Source organism: Phyllostomus hastatus, unplaced genomic scaffold (genome assembly GCF_019186645.2).
Source record: "Phyllostomus hastatus isolate PE091 unplaced genomic scaffold, TTU_PhHast_1.1 phas_scaffold_1674, whole genome shotgun sequence".
Taxonomy (NCBI): Eukaryota; Metazoa; Chordata; class Mammalia; order Chiroptera; family Phyllostomidae; genus Phyllostomus; species Phyllostomus hastatus.
This window is the reverse complement of record NW_025334011.1, coordinates 81173-102901: the sequence shown is the minus strand read 5'-3', so window position 1 is coordinate 102901 and position 21729 is coordinate 81173. Positions and strand designations below refer to the sequence as shown.

At 37.5% G+C, this 21729-nt stretch overlaps 1 protein-coding gene across 2 annotated transcripts in view; it reads left to right on the top strand.

Moving 5' to 3' along the window:
* The first annotated feature begins 10365 nt into the window (after positions 1-10365).
* Positions 10366-21729, top strand: part of LOC123831255 (sulfotransferase 1E1-like) — a 36700-nt gene continuing 25336 nt past the window's right edge. The window contains exons 1-2 of one of the 2 annotated variants that reach the window (XM_045858074.1): positions 10366-10412; positions 21244-21405. In XM_045858074.1, coding sequence (XP_045714030.1) covers positions 10409-10412; positions 21244-21405 — 166 coding nt within the window. In that variant the 5' untranslated portion in view covers positions 10366-10408. Of the gene's footprint in view, positions 10413-15809; positions 15890-21243; positions 21406-21729 lie in introns of those variants that run through there. The other variant, XM_045858075.1, reaches the window with a different exon arrangement.

Sequence of the window (21729 nt, the reverse complement as noted above, 5' to 3'; positions counted from 1 at the left end):
AGAAGAAAAAAAAAAGAACTTGACTTGGTAACTGTTAGGTTGGAAACTCTAAAATATGACCAGACAGGAATGTGGGCTAAACCCCATTTATGGCTAGGGTCCTACCAAATTGTTGCCAGCCCTCAAGGAAATCATAACCTAAAATTATGATGTCTATGATGAGAAATCTTCCAATTAGATTAGATCATTTTAAAGTGCACTTACTAAGCAAGGGTTTCCAAATCAAATAAACAGAATGAGATAACTATTTTTAAATATTAAAACGGGTGTAACAAAGAGAAGACAAGAGAGTCACACGAGTCATACCAGCAGGATGGAAACCTGTAAATGGTTATTAATAATCTGGGTAAATAAAATGGACATTGATGGGGTTAACACAAAGGCTTTAATATAGCATTAGCAAAGGCTAAATGAACCAAAAACCTCCCTGCTGGCTCCCTACATGCACATTAAAGGCCCCCCCAGACGTCTGCTCTATTTATCTCAGTTTGGAAAAACCTAAAAAAACTGAAAGGCAGAGATTAAAATCCAAAACCTTATCATCAATTGCTGGAGGGAAACAGTCAGGCTGGTCACCGTTAAATCGAGTTAAAGATGGATAATGGAGCCTGATAACAGGGCTAAGTCCTTTTGGCTTGACTTCTCACTGGGACCCACCTTTTTTTACACAAAAGTGGGTAAAATCACCAAGGGATTGAAAAGAAAAAAATTCCAGGACTCCTTGATATGAACATTCCATGAACTGAAGTATAAAATCTATTAGTGAAACCCTGATTCAGTTTGCAATTAAATTTTTTTAAAATAAGTCTTTAAAAAAAGATTTTATTTTATTTATTTTAGACAGAGGGGTAGGGAGGGAGAAAGAGAGGGAGAGAAACATCAATGTGTGGTTGCCTCTCTTGCTCCCCCTACCGGGGACCTGGGCAGCAACCCAGGCATGCGTCCTGACTGGCAATTGACCATTGATCCTTTGGTTCGCAGGCCAGTGCTCAGTCCACTGAGCCACACCAGCCAGGATAGAAATGCAAGTCTTGATAAAATTATAAAAATTGGAATGTTTAAACAAGCTTAATGTAAAGAAGTTATGTTAACTTTACCTGAAAGTTTTATGGGAGTAGATATTATGACTGGCTGGGAACACTTCTCTATCAGTTTTTTCTTTTGGCTATCAGAGGGAATGACTCTGAAAGATCATGGCCTTTGCACTCTTGAAGGAGACTTTGAGTCTCAAAATTGTTTAGTGCTGTCAAATGTTTACTATTTGTCCCAGCTAAAACTTGGCTAGACTGGAAGGATTTAATAACTCTATCATTTGAAATTTGGCCAAATTGGAAGCTGAGATTCAGAAACTATTGGGAATGTTGTTTATGTCTAGTCAAGTCCCCAGCTAAAATAGAACTGTGTACCTGGAGAAGAAGATGCAGATTAGGAAGATGCAGAAAGGCAGGTAGATCTGCCTTTGATGGCACTTAAGTTACAACCCAGTTTTGAGAATAATTTTTCTTATGTTGAAATCTTCCTGAAACCAGAAATTCTGCTGTAGAAACCTACTTATTTTTATCATCCTCAATTCCTAAGACTGATGAAAAAAATAGGAAACCAAGGGGTGTTTTTCTGAAAGTACAAACCACTTCCAAAAATTTTTAAGGCTCCCTTACCAAGGACCAATATTAATGTTAACTATTTACTTAACAAATAGTCATAAGAAAAGCTTTAGCTACCTAAGCAACTAAACTTAATTTATTCCATCTGCCAGGAACATAACTTGGATCCAAATGTTTTTAATTTTATTTTTATTTGAACCTATCTTATGGCAATAATTTTAAGATGAAGGCTAAGAGGTTTCTGTATCTTTCTATATGTTTATATATGTTGTGTGAAATTTTCTAACTATGGGTTTTATTGCTAATCTATATTTGAAAAACTATTTAGTTGACTTAAACAAATGAGCACATATGTAATAATTCTCAAAAATATAACAGAAAGTAACCAAAATCATTTTCAGAATTATGGTATTTGGAAATATTTTATGTTAAAGCTTGAGTTCAATTTGGTTAAATTCACGTTTTTAGAGTAATCAGAATTAAGTATAATCTTATACTCTACTTGGGTTTTTAGTCAAATAAATTCATGTTATGCAAATGTAAAATTTGTCAGCAAGAAAAACAACTTGATGTGGTAAATTTTTCATAAGTAATCTAAACGTGGTTATTGAGAACAATTAAATTAAATAAATATAGGTAAGACAAACAGTTATTTTTAAGTGAACTCTTTAACAATAATTATATTGTATGTGTTTACAATATAGAAAAAACCCTGTTTTTCCCACTTAGGTCATATTTTCCCCAATCTCTAGTGATTCAGGCACTTGTTTTACTAAACAAATCTTACAAGGACAGCCTTGAAAATTTCCCAGAATTCTTAATGACTCTGTCATCCTCAATTATCAGGCCAGGGGTGAGAGAATTACTTGAAAAACTGGATTCAAGCATAAAAAGTTGGTGTTTTTTTTTTAAAGATTTTATTTATTTGTTTCTGTAGAGAGTGGAAAGGAAGGACACAGGGAGGGAGAGAAACATCGATGTAAGAAAGGAGCATCGATCAGCTGCCTTTAGCACACTCCCAACTGGGGACCTGGCCAAAAACCAGGCAAGTACCATGACAGCCTTTCAATTCACAAGTCAGCGCTCAACCCACTGAGCCATACCAGCTAGGGCAGAGAAAGTTTTAATTACACAAAACCGAATGACCTAAGGCAACAATGGCTACAATATTTATGACTTTTTGTCTGAAATGTTGCTGGTTCTTCTTTTTTCCAGATGTATAAGGATTTTTTTTCCACTAAAGCTAGCTATGGTTTAGAACTTTTGGTAAATTATATTTTTATAAACAGAATTGAAACATTTGTCTTTTACTCCCTACTTAATTCTCCAGAATCAGAAACTGACAGTGAGTGTTCCCATTTTCATTGCAGTATTTTCACCTATGAAAGTTCAGTAGGAATCTGTTCTTCCTGTAACACAACACAGTTGAAACTGGTTATTTACCCAGGCTTTTGTTACTGCACAAAACAGGGGGATTCATCTGCCTGCCCCCATAAAAGACAAATTCATAAGGCAGTTGCTGATGAAAAAGGAAAGAAGTTTATGTAGGTGCTGTGCAATCTGAGAGAATGGCAGACTCCCCATGTCAAAGTTCACCTCCTCTGCAAAACCAGGATAGAGTCCAACTGTCCTCAGCAACACTAAAGCAAAAAGCAGTGTCCAGAATTTTTACTCCATTTTAAAGTACTATCCTTTGGAACCTTAGGTAGTTTAGCTTGTTCCTGGCTGATGCCTATTTTAGGATCCCTCCTGGAGGCCATGGGACACGTGGATGCTAAAGCCACAAGGTTGTGTGCTCCTGGGACGCTTCCCCAGGTCAACAAGACAGAGGCTCCCTCCTGGAGGCCTTGGGCCATGTAGATGCTAAGGCCGCATGGCCCATGAAGAGAATAGCTTGCATTATCCTAATAAACATTCCTGAGCAGCAAGCCTTGAGCAAGGAGACTTCTTCTGTTCCCTTGGGTTTATTTTAGCTTGGGTGGAAAGGACCAGGTGCTTCCTCAAAATGACCGATTAACTTTCTAAATTTTCACATGCTTTGGTTGGGTCCACTTCCCATCCAATGCCTTCTTTCCCCAGGCTAGACAGACAGACCTCTCTGGTCCAGCACCTCTCCCTACACCATTTTGACTTCTATGCTGCATGAGCCTGCCTTACCATGGTTCCACTCCCAACCTGGAGCCAGAGGGGCAGGGGAAGAGCTTTTTGTATGCTCAGTGTAAGAACCTCCCCCTGCTAACATTCAGGCCAATGGAGGAGACTCCCTGGCACCCCTACAAACCACCCCATGGTAACACTTTGACTGGAATGTCATATTTGAGAGAGGCATTCATAGACTCAAATATGACCAGACAACTTTATGATATTAAGATTGATTTATGCAAGCCAATAAAAACTCTTGGAAATATTACAGGGTTCCTAGCAGAATATATAGTAAAGAGTGTCACTTTTTGGTAGGCGCAGAAACCTCAGGATATCAGGGGACATCAAAAACAGAGGAACTCATCGATAGGTATTACAGAAAATGTCTAATGACAAGTCCTTGCCTTGGCTTTTTTGGCCCCAAGAGTTCTGTGTATGTGCAATCTCAAAATTCATTATGGAAAATTCTAGCAAAGTAGGTTTAAAAGAGCCTATATGGTTAATCACTATTCTTACTGGCCTCGCACAAGTAATTAGGCCAAGTTTATTAAAATTAGAGTTATTTTGTAAATAAGTCAGTCTTGTTTATCTCCTAAAATGAAGGTGATTTTACAGAGAAAAATTGTTTCAATAATATACTTTTTATTGATATTAGATCTAGTGCTCCTCATTATCTTTGAAGGAGTTTGCTTTCTACCTGTAAACTGGATTTGGTATTGAATTCCTCTATCTTCCTCCAGTATTGGAATATGTCTTCTCAAATTAACATTTGCAATTTTTCAAATAACTCCAATTTGACATGGATTTACTGAGAAATAAGCTGCCTTTTTCCCAGGGCCATGCAAGCTGAAGTTGGACAACTTGGTGTGGACTTCAGAGAAATCACCACAGCAGCTAATATATGGACAACCTTTGTGCCTGTTGGGGAAATATCACCAGAGACATACATGCTAATTGAAGATCAGGAGAATCTATCAGATTACCCCTCCATGACTTCTCTCCATCTAAAGATACTTTGAGAAAGACATTTAGAAATTTCCTTGACTGACTGCCTTCAGAACTCAAAAAATGAGATTTCTGCTCCATTCACTGACCATTGATTTTCTTGTGTTTCCGTAGAAATACCTCTGATTAAATACCTGATTGTTTGAACCATGGGCTTAATTTTGGGACCCCATGTACACCACTACCTCCTGAAATGAGAGTGGTTTAATGCATTAAGAAAATATTTATCAACCCAACATCTGGAATGTAAAACTTCTTAGGAACTTTCAGAGGAGAAAAGTGTAAGGGTTCAGAACTGGTCCCCCCAAAATGTATCACCTGGCATGTAAATCATTTTGACCTGAAGGCAATCAAGTCCCTGGAAGCTCACAAGAAACTTTTAAACTCTTACTTAGAGAATTTAAATTAGGAGCTTTGCTCATAATAAGGATAATTACTGGAAATAATTTTTTTATAGCCTACCTATAGAGCAGGAAAAACTTCTAATTTCTAAACATCTGCTCTTCTTATCATCCTGCTATGACCATTTGAAGCCACAAAGAAACTTCCCTCATTTTTAGCTCAAAATGTTACATACCTTGAATTTCACTTTCTGTCTCTGAACCTCTCCTGTTTGTGGGGTCTCTGACTCTCTCCTGTATGTGAGTTTCCCATACATACATACGTATAAAATTTGGTGACTGGGTCTTGTTAATCAGTCTCATCCCTATTTGATTGTTAGACTAGCCAAAAGAAAATTGAGGTCAGGGGAAAGGCTCTTCCTTCCCCAAACCTGAAATAGCAGAAGTGGGCTGACTGCAGAGTGGTGATAAGAGCAGAACTTATGATGACAGTGGACCAGCACAGGTGGAAGCTATTTTTGTGGTTTTTGGTCTTCAGAACCTACCCCCAGAGTACCAATCCCTGGTCTAGTTGGCACTAGAATGATTCCTGGGAGCAGTTTGAACATGGGAATTTCATCTGAGTCTCTATAAATGCAGGCAGAGGTCATTAAGTAGGTTGGAATTATTCTGATGATATGTTTTATTCTTTTCAGAATTGACTCAAGTTTAGGTGATCTTATCAGAGACACAATGATAGGAAGCTAGTGAAGAAAAAGATAAGAAACAGGATGCAGGAACTTGATGGGTCTTTCTTAATTCTTTCTCATTTCACTGCTTGAAAAGGTAGGTTTTATTGTTATCCAGGTGTAGTGAGACTGCCAGGCAGGGAGACAATGCCAATAGAAAGACAGTTGGTGATACTCCCAGGTCCCGGGAGGAAGGGGGATGCCAAGCTATGGGGGCGATGTGGAAAGTTTATGGGTGGGTCAGGAATCAAGGGTAGAAAAACAAGCAGGGGTGGGAGATGGGAATGGCTGGGGTGGGAGGAAAATGGACACAAATGTTCTTGAACAACAATAAAAAAATGAAAGAAAGGAAGAAAGAAAGAGAGAGAGAGACAGAGAGAGAGAGAGAGAGAGGGAGGGAGGGGGGAGAGAAGAAAAAGAAAGGAAAGGAAAAGAAATGAAATGAAAGAAAAAAGAAAAGGAAAAGAAAAGAAAGAAAAGAAAAGAAAAGAAAAAAGAAAAGAAAAGAAAAGAAAAGCAAAACAAAAAGAAACAAGCATAAGAGCCTATACTGTGATTTCCCCTGGAAGGCATGGCAGGGCCAGTAAGCATCACACTGGCTGGGGGAGATAACTCCAGTGGCTCTGGGCAGAGAGACTGCCGTGGTTGTCTGGTGCTGCCCTGGTGTGCTCACTTATCTGCTACTCTCTCTGGGAACTGACTAGCCCTGGGAGGGGCAGTCCCTCCAGGGTCAGCAGGGCCCAAATGTCAAAGCATCAGAATGGAAAATCTGAAAGACATGGTCAACATACAAATCCAAACCACAGGCTTTAGTTTCCCCATCCAAGGTAGGAGAGACTTGGGTGGCCCTTCTAGGTCCTGTTCTGCACTCTGGGGTCCAGCCACCTCTCTAGGCCTTCCCAAATTCTGATTCCACCTCTGGAGGCACTGAGACAGCCTGGCCATGGCCCAGGTCCTTCTCCTGCATTTCAAGGCAGGCTATTCCACAGTCCCATAGACCCACGGTCTCCATGACCGTCAGTCTCCTTGGCCTGGGAGTCTCTGTGGAGGAGATGGCTGGGAACTAGCTGAGGCTATAGGATGACGACAATCTCTGCAAATGGCACAGCAGGCTCCAGGTGGGAATACTAGAGAGTTGTTTGCAAAGGGAAGTAAAGAAGGTCCAGGCAAAGCACAAGCTACAAAAGCCCAGGAGAACAAAAATGAGGCTCCGGGTCTGGCTCTGAGACTCTGAGTGCCCACACAGGGTGGTAATCAGGAACTCAGATCCTGCCAGATCAGAGAGATGGGCTGATGATTCATGCTGAAGGTTACACAGCCCGAAACCATTCTGAAAATAAATACACCTTCATAAACACAGAAACATCCTGAGAAGGCAGTGAAACAAGATTGGGACACAAATTGCACACCCCGGGAGTGGGAAGACCACGTGGGGCACTCACAGGCCCATGGCCTGTCAGATGGCCGACAGCCCAACTCCCACCACCCCCACCATCACAGGTGGACCAGTCCATCTGTGGCCATACTGAGCAGCCTGGTTTGAGTCCAGGGGGTGGGCACATGGTATGAGAGGGATCTGTGGGGCCTCCTCCTTGTGTCTGGCCAGAGGGATGGGCCTCCCAGGGTACGCTGATCCTGCCCCCAGAAAGAACAGTGGCTAACTGGCCATTCCTTCTAGGCCTTTCCCCACAACCAACAAGATCAGGAACCTGACCTGTGGGGCATAATTGAGCCACTCTGCCTGTCTTGAGTTTGATTCCTGACTGTACACTTGGCAACGTGAGTATCTTCATGTGCAGGAGGTAGTGGCTCAGAGGGCAAAGTGACCTGCCCAAGCACACAGCCAGTCAGGAAGGGCTCAGACTTCCCATCCAGCCCCTTCCTACTCAGACATGGCCTGCAGGAGGCAAGTACAAAGGCAGTTCCTCTGACCAAAGCCACGGGGGCGGGTCAGGGGCTCTGCAGCTGCCCCTGGAAGTGTTCCTGTGAGTCACTCTGACTCCAGAACCAGGAACAAGAGGAGAGCCCAGGCTCCAGCAACTGCAAGTGATGTCTGTTTATTTACAGAAACAGACCCAGGGCCAAAACATCATTCTGGAGGGTGGAAGGCAGGGTCATCTGGGCTCCATGTTGCCAGGGTGGGAGGGATCCTGGACCTCATCCTCTTCTGGAGGCACGATGGACTTTGGGGCCTCGCAGCCTCTATAACCAGCTCCAGGGCCCATCAACAGTCTCTCAGCAAACCTTCTCTCTCTGACCGCCTGGATTTCTTCAATATTCCTCTTGCCATCCAAGTTGGAGAACCAGCCCAGGATGTCCATGATGGTATGTTGGTTTTGGCAGCCAGGGCAGGTCACAATGACCACGACCTGGTGAGAAACCAGGTAGGAGATTTGTTTGGAGGACCAGGTTCCACAGACCTTGTAGGTGTAAAGGAGCTGGTGGTGCACCACCCTGGGCCTGGGCGAAGAGCTCAGGTGCCACCAGCCAAAGTCCCAGGTACATCTCTGCCCACCCTCCAGAGCAGCTCCACATCCCCAGGACCCACTCAAGCAGGGCCTCTGAGACTGCAGTTCACCAGAGGCCACAGGCTGCACAGCACTGCTGGCAACATCCCTCCCTCAGCCCAACCAGCCCAGTCCTCTCTTTCCCAGTGCAGCTAAGGTTGTACAGCCACAAATGTTACCAGGTGCCATCAGGTTTGAGAATTAACTGACTAGGAAATAGTTGAGAAAATTCTAAAAAGCAGTCTCTTTCCAGTCCTGCCCCCTGGCCCCGCAAAGATTTTCTTATGTATCATTACAGAAATCCAGCAATAGGAATCTGATAGAAGTAATATAACAATACTAAATCCAAGCCCAAAACTTTCTGGGTTGCACAACTATGACATAGCCCCATGCTCTGAAGCCAATTATGCCAGGAATTTGGAGGAGGTAGGAAGAGTGGAGACCAAATTGAGGTTGGTACAGAGAGATTAAGATTATTTAGCTGCTACAATCCTTTGCCATAGGATTCTATGAATGGGTTCTTGGGTTAACTTGGGCTCAAATTCCGAGTCAGCCTAATGGCTATAAATTTGTGCAACATACTAAGCCTACTGGGCTTTTTAAAAAGATTTTATTTAGTTATTTTTAGAGAGGGGGAAGCGAGGAAGAGAGTGAGAGAAACATCAATGTGTGAGAGAAACATGGATCAGTTGCCTCTTGCACATGCCTTGACCAGGGACCGGACATGCAACTGAAGCATATGCCTTGACCTGAATGGAACAGTCAATCTTTCGCCTAGCTGGACTCCCAACTAACTGAGAAACACTAGTCAGGCTTTTATTCTTTTGTTTTATGAAGGAGGATTCCCACACTTCAAACAAAATTATCTTCTGAAGGGCGGACTCCTTGTAGCACAGGCCTCCCCCACTAGGTGAGTATTCTAGGGACGCATCTGTATCAGTGTACCAGCTGGTGTTGATGCAAGAGTCTATATTCAGCTTCAGCAAATTTTTTTTAAAGACTTTCAGCACTTTTGCCCATTTCATGATAGGCAGTTTATGAGTGTACCTGCCTGTACTGCACTGAGTGTTCAGCAGTTTTTGACCAAAAATGGCATGACCCCCTTATCCTACCTTCTCTATTCACCCAGTGTAGCCCCAAGTGACTTCTTTTTTGTTTCCTTGGATTAAAAAATGTCCTCAGTGAGAAATGTTTTGCTGCTGTGAAAGAGGTGAAACAAAAAAACCAGCATACACACTGAAAGGCATCAAAATCGACAAGTTCAAAAACTGTTTTCAGCAGTGGAAAAATGGCCTTGATAGGTGTATTGCATCAAATGGTGAGTACTTTGAAGGTGAATGAAATTTGAACATGTAAGAATAAATACACAATTTTTCATAAATGCATTCCAGGTTTTTTTGGGTCCCCCGTCGTAAAGTGACAATAATAGTACTAATTCATTAGGGTTATTGTGAAAACTAAAAAAGATAATCTATGTAAAGTTCCTAACATTCCTGAGATATAATAAGCCCTTATAAAACATTATATAATGTTATCAGTATTTAACTATTATTTAGCCATTTTACAAACTGTTTCTTATGACTAGGGCTGTTTCTTATGACCAAAACCCTTCTGTCCCAGGTTTTCCACTTTTTCCCCTGTATCTGAATCTTCATCTGGTTTCCTTATTTCCTCTCATGTGGGAATCAGACTTGGTTTTTCTGTCTGTCTGGAAATTAGTGCTGCTTTTGAGCAACAGGCCCGTAGCAACACCTCTACCACTTGCTTGCCTTTCTCACCCTGTCTGCCAGCTGTCAGTGCATAGCCTGCCTCTGCGAATAGCACAAATTCCCCTGTGCTCCAGTTTCTGACACCGCATAGCCACTTATCAATTACGTCATTACTACGTTTCTGCCTATTTGCTATGTGATTATTATTTTTGATCAAAAAAGTCAACTCAAGTGTAAGTTATTTTAAAGATTAAGCTTATGCCTCCTGGAAAGGGTTCATAATTAACCCAAGTTCTCTCACCCTCTTTTTCTCACTTTCCCTCTCTCACTCTCTTACCATGAAGTTTCTTCTTGCTGCTGGATTCCAATATCATGGGTGAGTCTTTCCACCTGCTGACCAAGCCTCTCAACATAGTTCTAGGACGTATGTCCATGTAATAAATGGGAAGACAATGGATAACTATACATAAACTGGGTGGCATATAGTAGGTGTTCTGTTAATTTTATTACCTCCTCTTATTATCCTTGTTGCTGCTGCAGATTTATGAGTAAAGAAAGAGCTTAGTACTAGGTGCAGGTTAACATAGTACCAGAAAAAAAGGCTAACTTCTCTAAAATAAGTATGCTATTGATGTTTTTTTTCAAAATGTTTTTAATTAGTCTAGAATTTAAAATAAGGAATTCAGGAAGGGGTAAGTGAAAAAAACTTAAATCTACACATTGATATCATCTTGGAGAAATATACCCGCTGAGGAGGAAAAGAATCTAAACAATAAGTGGAAAATGTGGTTTCACAGTCTTCCTGCCAGCTCATACTTGCTTGAATTCAAGGGAAAAACTACCTATAAAATAAATAAATCCAAAAAGAATAGAGCCATAACATAAGAAGTTTCAGAAGTGTTTACAAATTTATTGTGTCATTTTTTAAAGTATGGTAACACTACACTAATTTTTGTTGACCTACATGGGAAAAAAACATGAATTACAGCTTTTTTAACACGTAGATATTTTACTTTAAAATGTACAAAGTTGTTAAAATGTTTGGATAAGTCTAATTTGTTATTAACATTACAATTTATAGGCCAACAACTCCTGTTTTTAGCTTTAAAGCTAACTCAACAATTAGATGGAAAGAACAAATCTGATGTGAGTGACAATGAAAAGATAAACTACTAAGTTTCACATTGCCGAAATATGAATTCAAGAAATTTTCTTTCACTGACATTAGACAAAGATGTCGAGTTTTGTAAACTATTTAAAATTTCTGACATATCAAAGTATGTCAGAAATTTTGCTACTAAAAAGTTTATGCTAAAATGATTGCTACTAAAATGTTTATGGTATGGCTTTCTTTTCTGATAAGATCCCTAGGGGCTTTTCATGAGTTTGCAAAGTCTATATTGAGTTTTACTTTTCTAGATTTGTTAAAAAAAAAAAAGACAACCTCCAAATGGAGTTGCTTATGCTAAATTCTGTGACACTAAACCTGGACTTAACACTTGACTGAACTGCAATTTTAACCTTCTCCATGACTGTAATTTTATTAAGTCAGTCTGAAATTTTCTGGTCAGTATTAATGAGGTAATCTGTCACATGAGCATTCTTCATTTCCCCAAAGGAAGCCAGAGGCAATCTGCCTGGTAAGACCCCTTCTTTCCCCTAATGGAAGTTAAACTTGCCTGAAACAATCCTTTCTTTCCTTTTGCTAGTAACTTGTCCTACTCACTTTCTGCCTATTAAAGCCCTCCACACTATAGCTTCTAGGACCTCCTTTGTACTTGCTACACAGGATGCTGTTGTCCTTTTCATGAATCATTTAATAAAGCAATTAGATTTGCAAATGTATTTGATAGGGTATTTGTTCTTTAACAATAGTCTTACCATACTACCAAGCAATCCCACTTTTTTTACTCTTTTATATTCCATTTATTTTATTTTTAGACAAAGGGGAAGGGAGGGGGAATAGAAGAGAAACATCAATGTGTGGTTGCTTCTCGCTTACCTCCCTGGGGACCTGGCCCACACCCCAGGAATGTACCTTGACTGGGAATTGAACTTGTGATACTTTGGTTCACAGGTCTGCATTCAACCCAGTGAGCCATACCAGCCAGGGCACAATTACACTCTTAAGTGTTTACCCAAATGAGATGAAAACTTCTATCCATAGGAAAACCTGTGCATTAATGTTAATTGCAGCTTTATTTGTAATTGCAAAAATTGGAAGCAGCCTAGATAGCCTTCCATAGGTGAATGCATAAACAAACTGTGGATATTAGGATAGACAATAGGATATTATTCAGCAATCAAAAGAAATGAGCTATCAAGTTGCCAAAAGGCATGAAATAATCTTAAATGTATATTGCTAAGTCAAAGAAGACAGTCTGAAAAGGTTACCTATTATTTGGCTCCAACAATATGATAGTCTAAAGAAGGCACAAACTATAGGGACAATAAAAATGTTGTGTGGACTTCAGGGGAGGAGAATGGATGAAAAACTGAGCTTCTAAGGAAAGAAACCTCACCAGATGATTGAATCATAAAAATAGATCATGGTGGGTCGTGGTGGGTAGTCACACTTCATTCATATAAAGTCTCTCTCTCACTCTATCTCTCTCTCTTTCTCTTTAACTAAAAGGCTTACCTTTGCCTTAAGCAAGCCCTGTCCATTGTTTCTGTGCATCTACACTAGTTTACACATGTTTGAAATAACCACCCTCAAACTAGTGTCTAATCTGATTATCTATCCTGTAATCTGATCTCTGCTGTACTTTCTTCCACCTCCACATAAGCTTCCTTAGTTCTCTCCTTGATTTCAAATGCATAAAAGAAGCTGCAAAATTGTTTCCCAAAGCATTTGAGACCTTGCTCCCAAGCATATGGTGTCAGTTTGGTTCAAATAAACTCATAAAAATTCTCTACAAGTTCGGATGTTTTTACATCAACAACAGGCAGGATGAATAGGTGGAGCACAAGAGGTTTTTTAGATGGGAGAAACTATTCTATGACACCATAAGGGTGGACGTGTGGCATTATGCATTTGTCAATAATGATAGAGTTGTGCAATACAAAAAGTGAGCCCTGATGTAAACAATGGACTTTATTTAATAATAATGTATCAATATTGGTTCTTCAATTCCAGCAAATGTACTACATTAATGCAAGATGATAATGAATGGGGGGAAATGTACAGGGGAGAAAATTTTTTGTACTAGCTGCTCAAGTATTTGGACATTTAAAACTGTTCTAAAAATAAAAATTTTAATAAAAATAATTTTAAAAGTGCTCAACGACCCTGTCACTTATTTTTTCATTATTGATATTAAAATCTTGTCATTTATAAAACAAAAGCTAGGATCCTTAAACTTGACCCAAGATAACTGTGTGTGATACAGAAGGAAAAGAAAAAGCTTGATGGTCACTAATAAGGAACAACCATTGTCTTGGAAACATTTTTTCCCACAGACATGCTAATTCCACACCTATTTTGAATGTTTTAAGACATGACAGCAGTAGTAAGACAGGGATGATAGCAAATCCACCTCAATTCTAAGAACCAAGATAAATATTTTTAAAAGTAGGTGCTTATCTGGAATTTTTCTTTCCTGGATTGAGAGTACAAAGGAGGAAAGGTCAGACCAATAACACAAACATTTTGTAATTTCTTTTGTACTTATTGCGCATGGAGAAGAATGAAGGTTAAACTGGCTATTTTGCCTATTGTTTTATTTTTATTAGCAAGGAATCCTCATCGTTTAGAAGATTTTCTAAGGATAAAGGTGTTTTGGCCATTGGTGAATGTCAGCATCACACGATTAAAAGCATTGGTAATATCCCATCAGCCAGGTGCTTATAATTGAAAGATAAGAATAAAAATGGTCAGAAGGTTAAACTGTTCAGTCTAGCTTGTTGTCACATTCTGACATTTTGGATGAAAGAATATTTTTGGTAAGCACAAAGGAAACCTCACAAATCCTCATAATTAAAGATTGATAATTAAAAAAATAAGCTATGCAACATGGTAAAAAATTATAGTCCATAATATTATATTTGCATATTTGAAGATTAAATGTTTTTAATACATTTTATTATACACAAATAAAATTAAAATGACCAACTACACAAAACCAAATAATATAAAATGCAAACTTGAGTTTCTGGGTTCTCATGTTCCACCTTCACTTTTATTATGAAATGCCCTATTTCTCAGAAACCACTTAACTATTCCTTTTTACTTTGGGTAGGGTTGGATAGTAACTCCTTCTATAACCAACAACTGTGGTTCTCTTAATTTCTTTTCTTTCTTAAACACTTCAGCAACTTTTATTTCATTAGTATACAGGGTCTAGCCTCAGTAATGCCATTGAGTGTGGTTGGTAGGGTACCTGAATGTCTCAAGTGAGATGGACAGCAATTTGAACATTTCACCTAAAATGTCATCTGGTATGCTTGAGTGTGATATTGTTATGTTACAGAAGTACATGTTTATGATTTTGTAATAAAATATTTTTATGTAATAAAAGGGGGGGGTTATTTGTGCCAGACCCTGTATTTCCAATCCCTAGATCCCAGATGCCATGAAGTGTACTAATTACAGAGTAAGACCCTATTATTAAGCTATCTACAGTCTAATAAGTTGTTTTTTTTCAACTTCTTCATAAAGAAGGTGAAGAAGTAAAATTTAACTTTACCACAGTGGAATAAGGCTCATTTACAGCAAGTACAGGGTTTGAAGGTCATTCAGTGGAATATTCGGTCTTACAAGAGTCACCAAAGACCTTCCAAAAGATGTGCAATCTAATGAAAGATTGAGAGACAAATGAGAACTAATCAGGTTTGGAACTGAGTTGAAGGGTTTGATGGGGATGGAGGTGTGGTAGCAAGGGAAAATTTTGTCACCTAAAGACAGACTAGGTTCAGAGATATGAAAAGAAATGTGTAGAATTCACAGATTCCACAAACACTTGGCATTTTACTTTTCTCATCATTTTATCTAAATTCCAATGATGTCAAATGTATAACTTGACCTGGAAATTCCACAATAAACCTTGTATTAAGCCTGTGATTCAGAGCAGAGAGAAGCGAGATTTGAAAAATAATGATCTATTATTTTTAAATAATAGGTGAGTGATGTTTGCATGCTTTCCTTAGCTGTCATCCAGTTTTGATTTTCAGGGCTGCATAAGACTATAGGCAAACATTTTAAATAGAAGATATTTTCCAATTGACTTATTAGAACACGACCAAGTACTATAAAACTTTCTTTGGCAGGTGTTAGTAAAATGAGTTGGTCTCCTGATCCAAAGTCCTCATGACCCTCCTGTTTCTTCCCTGTCATTTTCTCCTCTCCTCTCACTCTTCCAGCAAATTTATACTTTGAACGTCAACCTTAACAATTTTATTATTTATCGGTGAGTGAGTAAGAGGTTTTTCTTCCCAAGCTCTGGTGTATTTTGCTCCAATCTTCTCCCTTATCTTCCCCTTCATTTGCTGTTCCTCTCTCTCCCCAACCCACTGATAGACTTTGGCAAATCTAAGAATTTGATTATGAGCCAAGAAGGAAAGATGACAGTAGAGGCAGTCTGCATCTCTGTGTGAATGAGCACGACTGTGTGTGGCCGACTGCATTTGCAGGTATGGATCTGTATTTGTGTTACTCCATTGCATCATAGACTCTGGAAAGCCAAGCCCACAAATTAATCTCCACCTCCTTCTCTAGCATTAGGAATAAAAGCTCCTCAAAAACATTCCAGATGCACACACAACTCATCTTTTTTTGCAGCTTAAAACCTGAGTGGGTATTTGAGGAGAACTACACTGATTCACCCAGTTTCTTTCACAAGATCATCTGGACAGGTTGTATTTTTAATATTATTATAAAGCTGTTAAAAAAGAAATATAGAAAGAATAAATTTAGTACTTAGTAAATTTAATGCATTTAGAATAAAGTATTAGAATAAAAAATTTAGTAAATTTAGAATAAAGTATTTATCAATACTTTAGTCACTTTGCAATATAAAGCATTTAAAGTCTTTTTAAGTCCTGTGTGTCAGTAAAAATAGCGTCTTGCATTTATGTAGCACTTTTCTGTTTTAAGAGTTTTAACATAAATGACAATACCATAGTTACTTTGTAAGACCTGCTCACTAGATATATTCTCCACTTATGAAGAAATACAGCAAGCGAGGTAGAAACACAGTGAAGGCTGACTTCCAGTCTGGTGTTCACTTGTGTGAAATATACCAGAAAGAGTCTGTTACTACCATGGGTGTTGCAAACATTACTGTTACTGTTAAGAGACATCAGATAAATCAACAGAAATATAAGTCCTTGGGCAAGTACTGACAGAAAGATCATTGGCAGGACAGCACCTATTTTATCTAGGGGTCTTTAATAAAAACTAGAGAAACCAGAGAGACTTGAACTAAGAATTAAGTTTAATAAATATTTTTGAGCATCTACTTTGTGACACAGTGCTGGGGCCTGGGATAGAATTATGTACAAAGGATGTTCTCTGCTTTCAGACATTTTACCTAAAAATAGGTAAGTCTGAGATGGTGAGGACTGAGTGAGTCCTATACGTATACTCAGCACAGAATCCCAGCACTTCACACTGTTCTAGGGGGTGAAGCAGGCGCTCACACAGAGAATATTTGTTGAATGAAAGGCAGATTGGGGGATGGAGAAGGGGAGGCCAAACAAAGGAGGAAAAAAGGGGGCAGGAAACAAGAAATAGAGAGAAAGAAAAGAAAAAATCTTTCTGAATTCAATTGAATTTATGAATAGAGTTTTAACTTTTTTTTTTTGCTGGTGTTTCTAGGCAACAGTAACCTACATGCTCACTTACAAAATAAAACTGACCATTTCTAATTAAAACATCTTTTGAGAAAGAACAGATTAGCTAGAACAGATTGTAATATGAGATAATTTACCAAAAGTAGTTAAACAAAGAAAAAGATGTTATTATACACCACTTAGTTTAATCCTGAGTCCAGAATTGATCATGAAGGGGCCGCCAGAAGTCAGACAACTCTTTAATGATAAATCAGCTACTCCCAGTGACTATAAGCCAATTCTTTCACATTTGGTAGAACACCAAGAAAGTTGTTCACATGAATAAACAAATTAGTAGGCAGGGCAAGCATGGACTTTTATACATTCTTCTTCCAGTGAAAGGTCTATTTTCTGAGAGCAAGGGAAGGTTTGGAGAACAAGGTGATTTATTAACAAGATTGGTTCTAATAGAACTATCATAATTTTGGTGAGATTACATCTGATATATCTGAGAGGGAGGTTTTGAGAGAGTTGAGTTTACCCTTATGGACTGTATTTTTTCCCCCCTTTGGGTAGGAGCGACCCTGAGTAGTGTTGTTTTGTGGTTTACCAAACATACGTCAAGCCATTATCTGGTTAAAAACAAACAAAAGAAAAGCTCTCACATTGTGTCTCTCTTCTGTTATGCAATCCGGGGACCAAATGGAATGAATGTCATACTAGGTTGTACCAGAGAACTTTAGACACGTAAACAGGGGCAAAATTCATATTAGATTTATAGTATTTACCCTCTCCAGTAGAAAACAGATCACGGACTCTGATTTTCTTCAGCTAACTTTCTGTTTACATTCTTAGGAATTTTTTGACAAATATTTTCCTTGCTTTGAACAGATATTACTATGTAATGTGTACTATTACTGAAAGGGCCCAAGTGTCTAGTTCTTTTACTTTGTCATATAGATGTGCCATGATGACAATAAAAGCTCATACTTGTTAAACATTTGCAGTTGGCCAGGATTATGCTTTAATTGAATTCCCAATAATTGTTTCACGCAAGTATAATTATTAACATCCTCAATTTGTAGATGAGAAAATGGAGTGCAGTCAGGTTAATTTGCCAAGATTATACAATTTCAATGAACAAAGCTAAGATTTAAACCAAGCTTAGAGCTCATATTCTTAACTATTTTCTCTACTATGCACACATTAACCATCTAAATTAATATAAATGTATAAACTTTTAACATATATGTGTTTTTCATTATATGTTCACATTTAAAGACTTAGGTAATCATACCAATCATAAGGCAAACATTTAACACACTTGATTATATGGACCATAAAATTCTACACAACAATATTACAAAAGTAAAAAAAACATTATCTTTGATATATAAATCAATAATAAATTACTAACTATAAATCAGGAAAAAGCAATAATCCTGTTGGGCAAAATGGATCAAAATGATTAAAATAACCAATAAACTTACAAAATGTGAAAATACAAAAAAATTGCAAAATATCTATAAAATACAGATTTAAATATATAGATATATTCAATTATGAAAGATTACAACAAGTAATTTCCAGTGTTGGTGAGGATGTGAGAAAATAAGAAATTTCATATACTGTGCAAATTTGTACAATATTTCAGTGATTTGTTAAAAATATTTATCAATACTTTACACATGCATAACTTTTATTTTAGCATTCCCAATATCACTGCAAAGATAAGTGTAAAAATACAGATGTTCAAAGACATTCATTAAAGTATTACTTCAAAAAATGGGGAAAAATAGGAATTTCCATTAATAAAGAATTGTATCATCTATGTTACAGCCATACTGTGGACTACTATGTGTCATTTATAAGAGTGAAAATAGAATTTATATATCGACACCAAAATATGTTGACATTATTTAGTTCAGTGAAAGAATAAATTACAAGCCCTGGATAGTGTGGTTCAGTGGATTGAGTGCTGGCCTGCTAACCAAACTGTTGCTGGTTTGATTCCCTGTCAGGGTACATGCCTGGGTTTCAGGCCAGGTTCCCGGTGGGAGACATGTAAGAGGCACACATTGATGTTTCTCTCCCTCTCTTTTTCCCTCCCTTCCCTTCTCTCTAAAAATAAATAAATAAAATATTTTTTAAAAAAATTTAAAAATAGATTACAGATAAAAGTAAAATATAATAGAAAATATATGCATAAGTATATTTTAATATATATTTGGAAGCATGACTGCAATACTACTAGGAGTGATTTTTTCTTAAGAGTAAAATAAAGAGGACACTTTCTCTTTTCTCTATTGTTCCATTTTTTCACCAATCATATAAAAATAATATACTTATATGCACATTTACATGTATGCATAAATATATGCATATTTATCCTTCCTCGTGTAAGACAAATATTGTTCCATGTTCAAGGAGTCTCGTGCAGGACAAAAGAAACCTAATAATGATATCTGTTTTTACATAGAAACTTGTGACTTAAAAATACAATTTTAAAATAAAACCTTTTAAGTCTGACACAACATAAATAAATAACATTCATTTTCCTTCCTCTGGTGGTTACAGAGAGAGGATATATGAACTTCTTACAGGAAGGCCAATGGGAAGGCTATTTATATATATTAAATCAATAGTTGGAGAGGTTCCTAACTAGGGTAGTGACCAAACAATAGGAAAAGAGGAAAATAACAAAGATAGAACCAATGGGATTTAGTATTAGATACTGGTGACCAAAGGTTAGGAGGCAACATCTGAAAGTTTTTATCTGTAATGTGCAGCCTAGAAATGTACCAGAAAAGGCATACAGTAAAAGCCTATGGTCTAATTATTTGGTTTGATTTGTAAGACCCTTATTTTTCTAAAATTTTATCATCAGATATTTCTTCCTTAGGGGTTAATTCATTTGTTACAGTATCTGCTAATTTCATTTCTTCTTTACAATGTGTTTCTCATGGATTAGGACTCTCTGTTGAGAGAAACATACTAGGTGGCTAAAAGAACTACCACTTCCTGTTGTGATACAAACTCTCTGACAAAAGCTACAGCGGTCACAAATCTATGGGTATATGACAACCTACCAGGCAGCTTTTGGAGTGAAAGTGAATTAAATAGAGATCTAGAAACACTAATGTCAAAGAAGGATAAAATTAATGGAGATGCTAAATAAAAAACTCAAAATGGAGAAATTTGTGGGGAAAATGGTAGTGAAAGAAGTTTAAAACCAATGAAAGAAAATTTGCTTAAAAACTCTAACTGACCCTGAACATGAAATAGGTTGTCAGATGAATTATTAAATGATTACCATCTGGTTTTACCTTAAAACTTTCAGACATATCACTCAGTGGGAGTGTCCACTACTATAGTAATTATTAAGTAAAACAGAAAAGTAAAGGCAAGGTCAAAGGTCACAGAAGAACCTTCTATACCCTCAAGAATCATGTCTTAGGTATCCATTACTGTTATTAATTTCATCGTTTTTTATTTGTTTATTTTTTTCCAAAAAGATATTTATTATATAATGCCATTTACAGTTTTTCACAGTTGTTTAGGTGTAACTCACATAGTTTTTTAGTAGCTCTTTAGAATATGGTTCGCTTCTTTCTTGCACTGACTGGAAAACAGACCTGACATCGGTGTACAAGACCACACTGTAGAAACTGGACACTAAACCTACTCACTCATGAAGAAACAAACACTGATGTCTTTCTTTCTTTTTTTTTGGAAGTACAATTCTTCCAATTGTATTTATTTATTTTATGGTTGTTCAACTACAGTTGTCCCCATTTTGTTCCCTCCGCTCTCCTCCACCCCACCTACTCCCACCTTTCACACTCATTAATTTTATCTGTTTTAAAAATACACTCACCAAGCACTTGAATTTCCTCACTAAACAAAAAATTTTCAGGAACTAAGGGAACTCTGACTTTGAAAACTTGCAATAGCTATCAAATATGTCTATCAGCTTTATTGTTATTTAATGTAGACATGATTAATCAAAGTGATTATTTGCCAAAATATTGTTGTATTTCTGAACCTCTTAGTCTTTTTATATGCCCAGCAATTCTGAAAGAGAAATTGAAGGCTCCATTGTTTCCATTCATTATGGAATGTATTATATATAAATATTACATATAAACATGATAATACCAATGCATCACATATTTTATATAGTTTTAAACATTTTATTTTATAATGCCACGTATTTTATTATTTTTCATATGTTAGACTTATCTTCTGAAAAGGATTAGAAACTCTTAAAGTGCCAAGACTATGTTATGTACTCCTTAAATATACATTTAACCAATATGCTCAATAGCTAAAAAATGCTGGATGGACAAGAAAACCTCAATACACAGAGCTATTATTACTGTTAAAACATTATAAGGTACTTACAAAATGGAAAACATGCCTCATTTTTCTTTCAGTGTACCACTCGATAATGGATTCTTCCAAATGTGATGATTCTGAATTCTTTGAAAGAGTCCATGGAATTTTAATGTATAAAAGTTTTGTCAAATATTGGGATGATGTAGAGTCATTCCAGGCAAGGCCAGATGACATTGTCATTGCCACCTATCCCAAATCTGGTAAGTCTCCTTGTTATGCCTAAGCTGTTCCTTTTCTCCTAGTAATGGTAGACCTGCCTTGAATAGTAAATATTAAGCTGTTCACTCCTCCCACACTCACTCTCTATATTAAATAAAGACAGACATAGCAGTTTTTGTAGAGACAGGAAAAGTGGCATTGATAGCTCTCTTCTAAGACCATAATAATCTATATCTATAAATTGAGTAAAACCATTAAAAATGCTATTGTTGGCTTCTGGCAAGATGATGGTATATAAAAATGGTACTTGGATCCTCCCACAATCACATCAAAATTACAACTAAACTACAAAACAGTTGTCATTC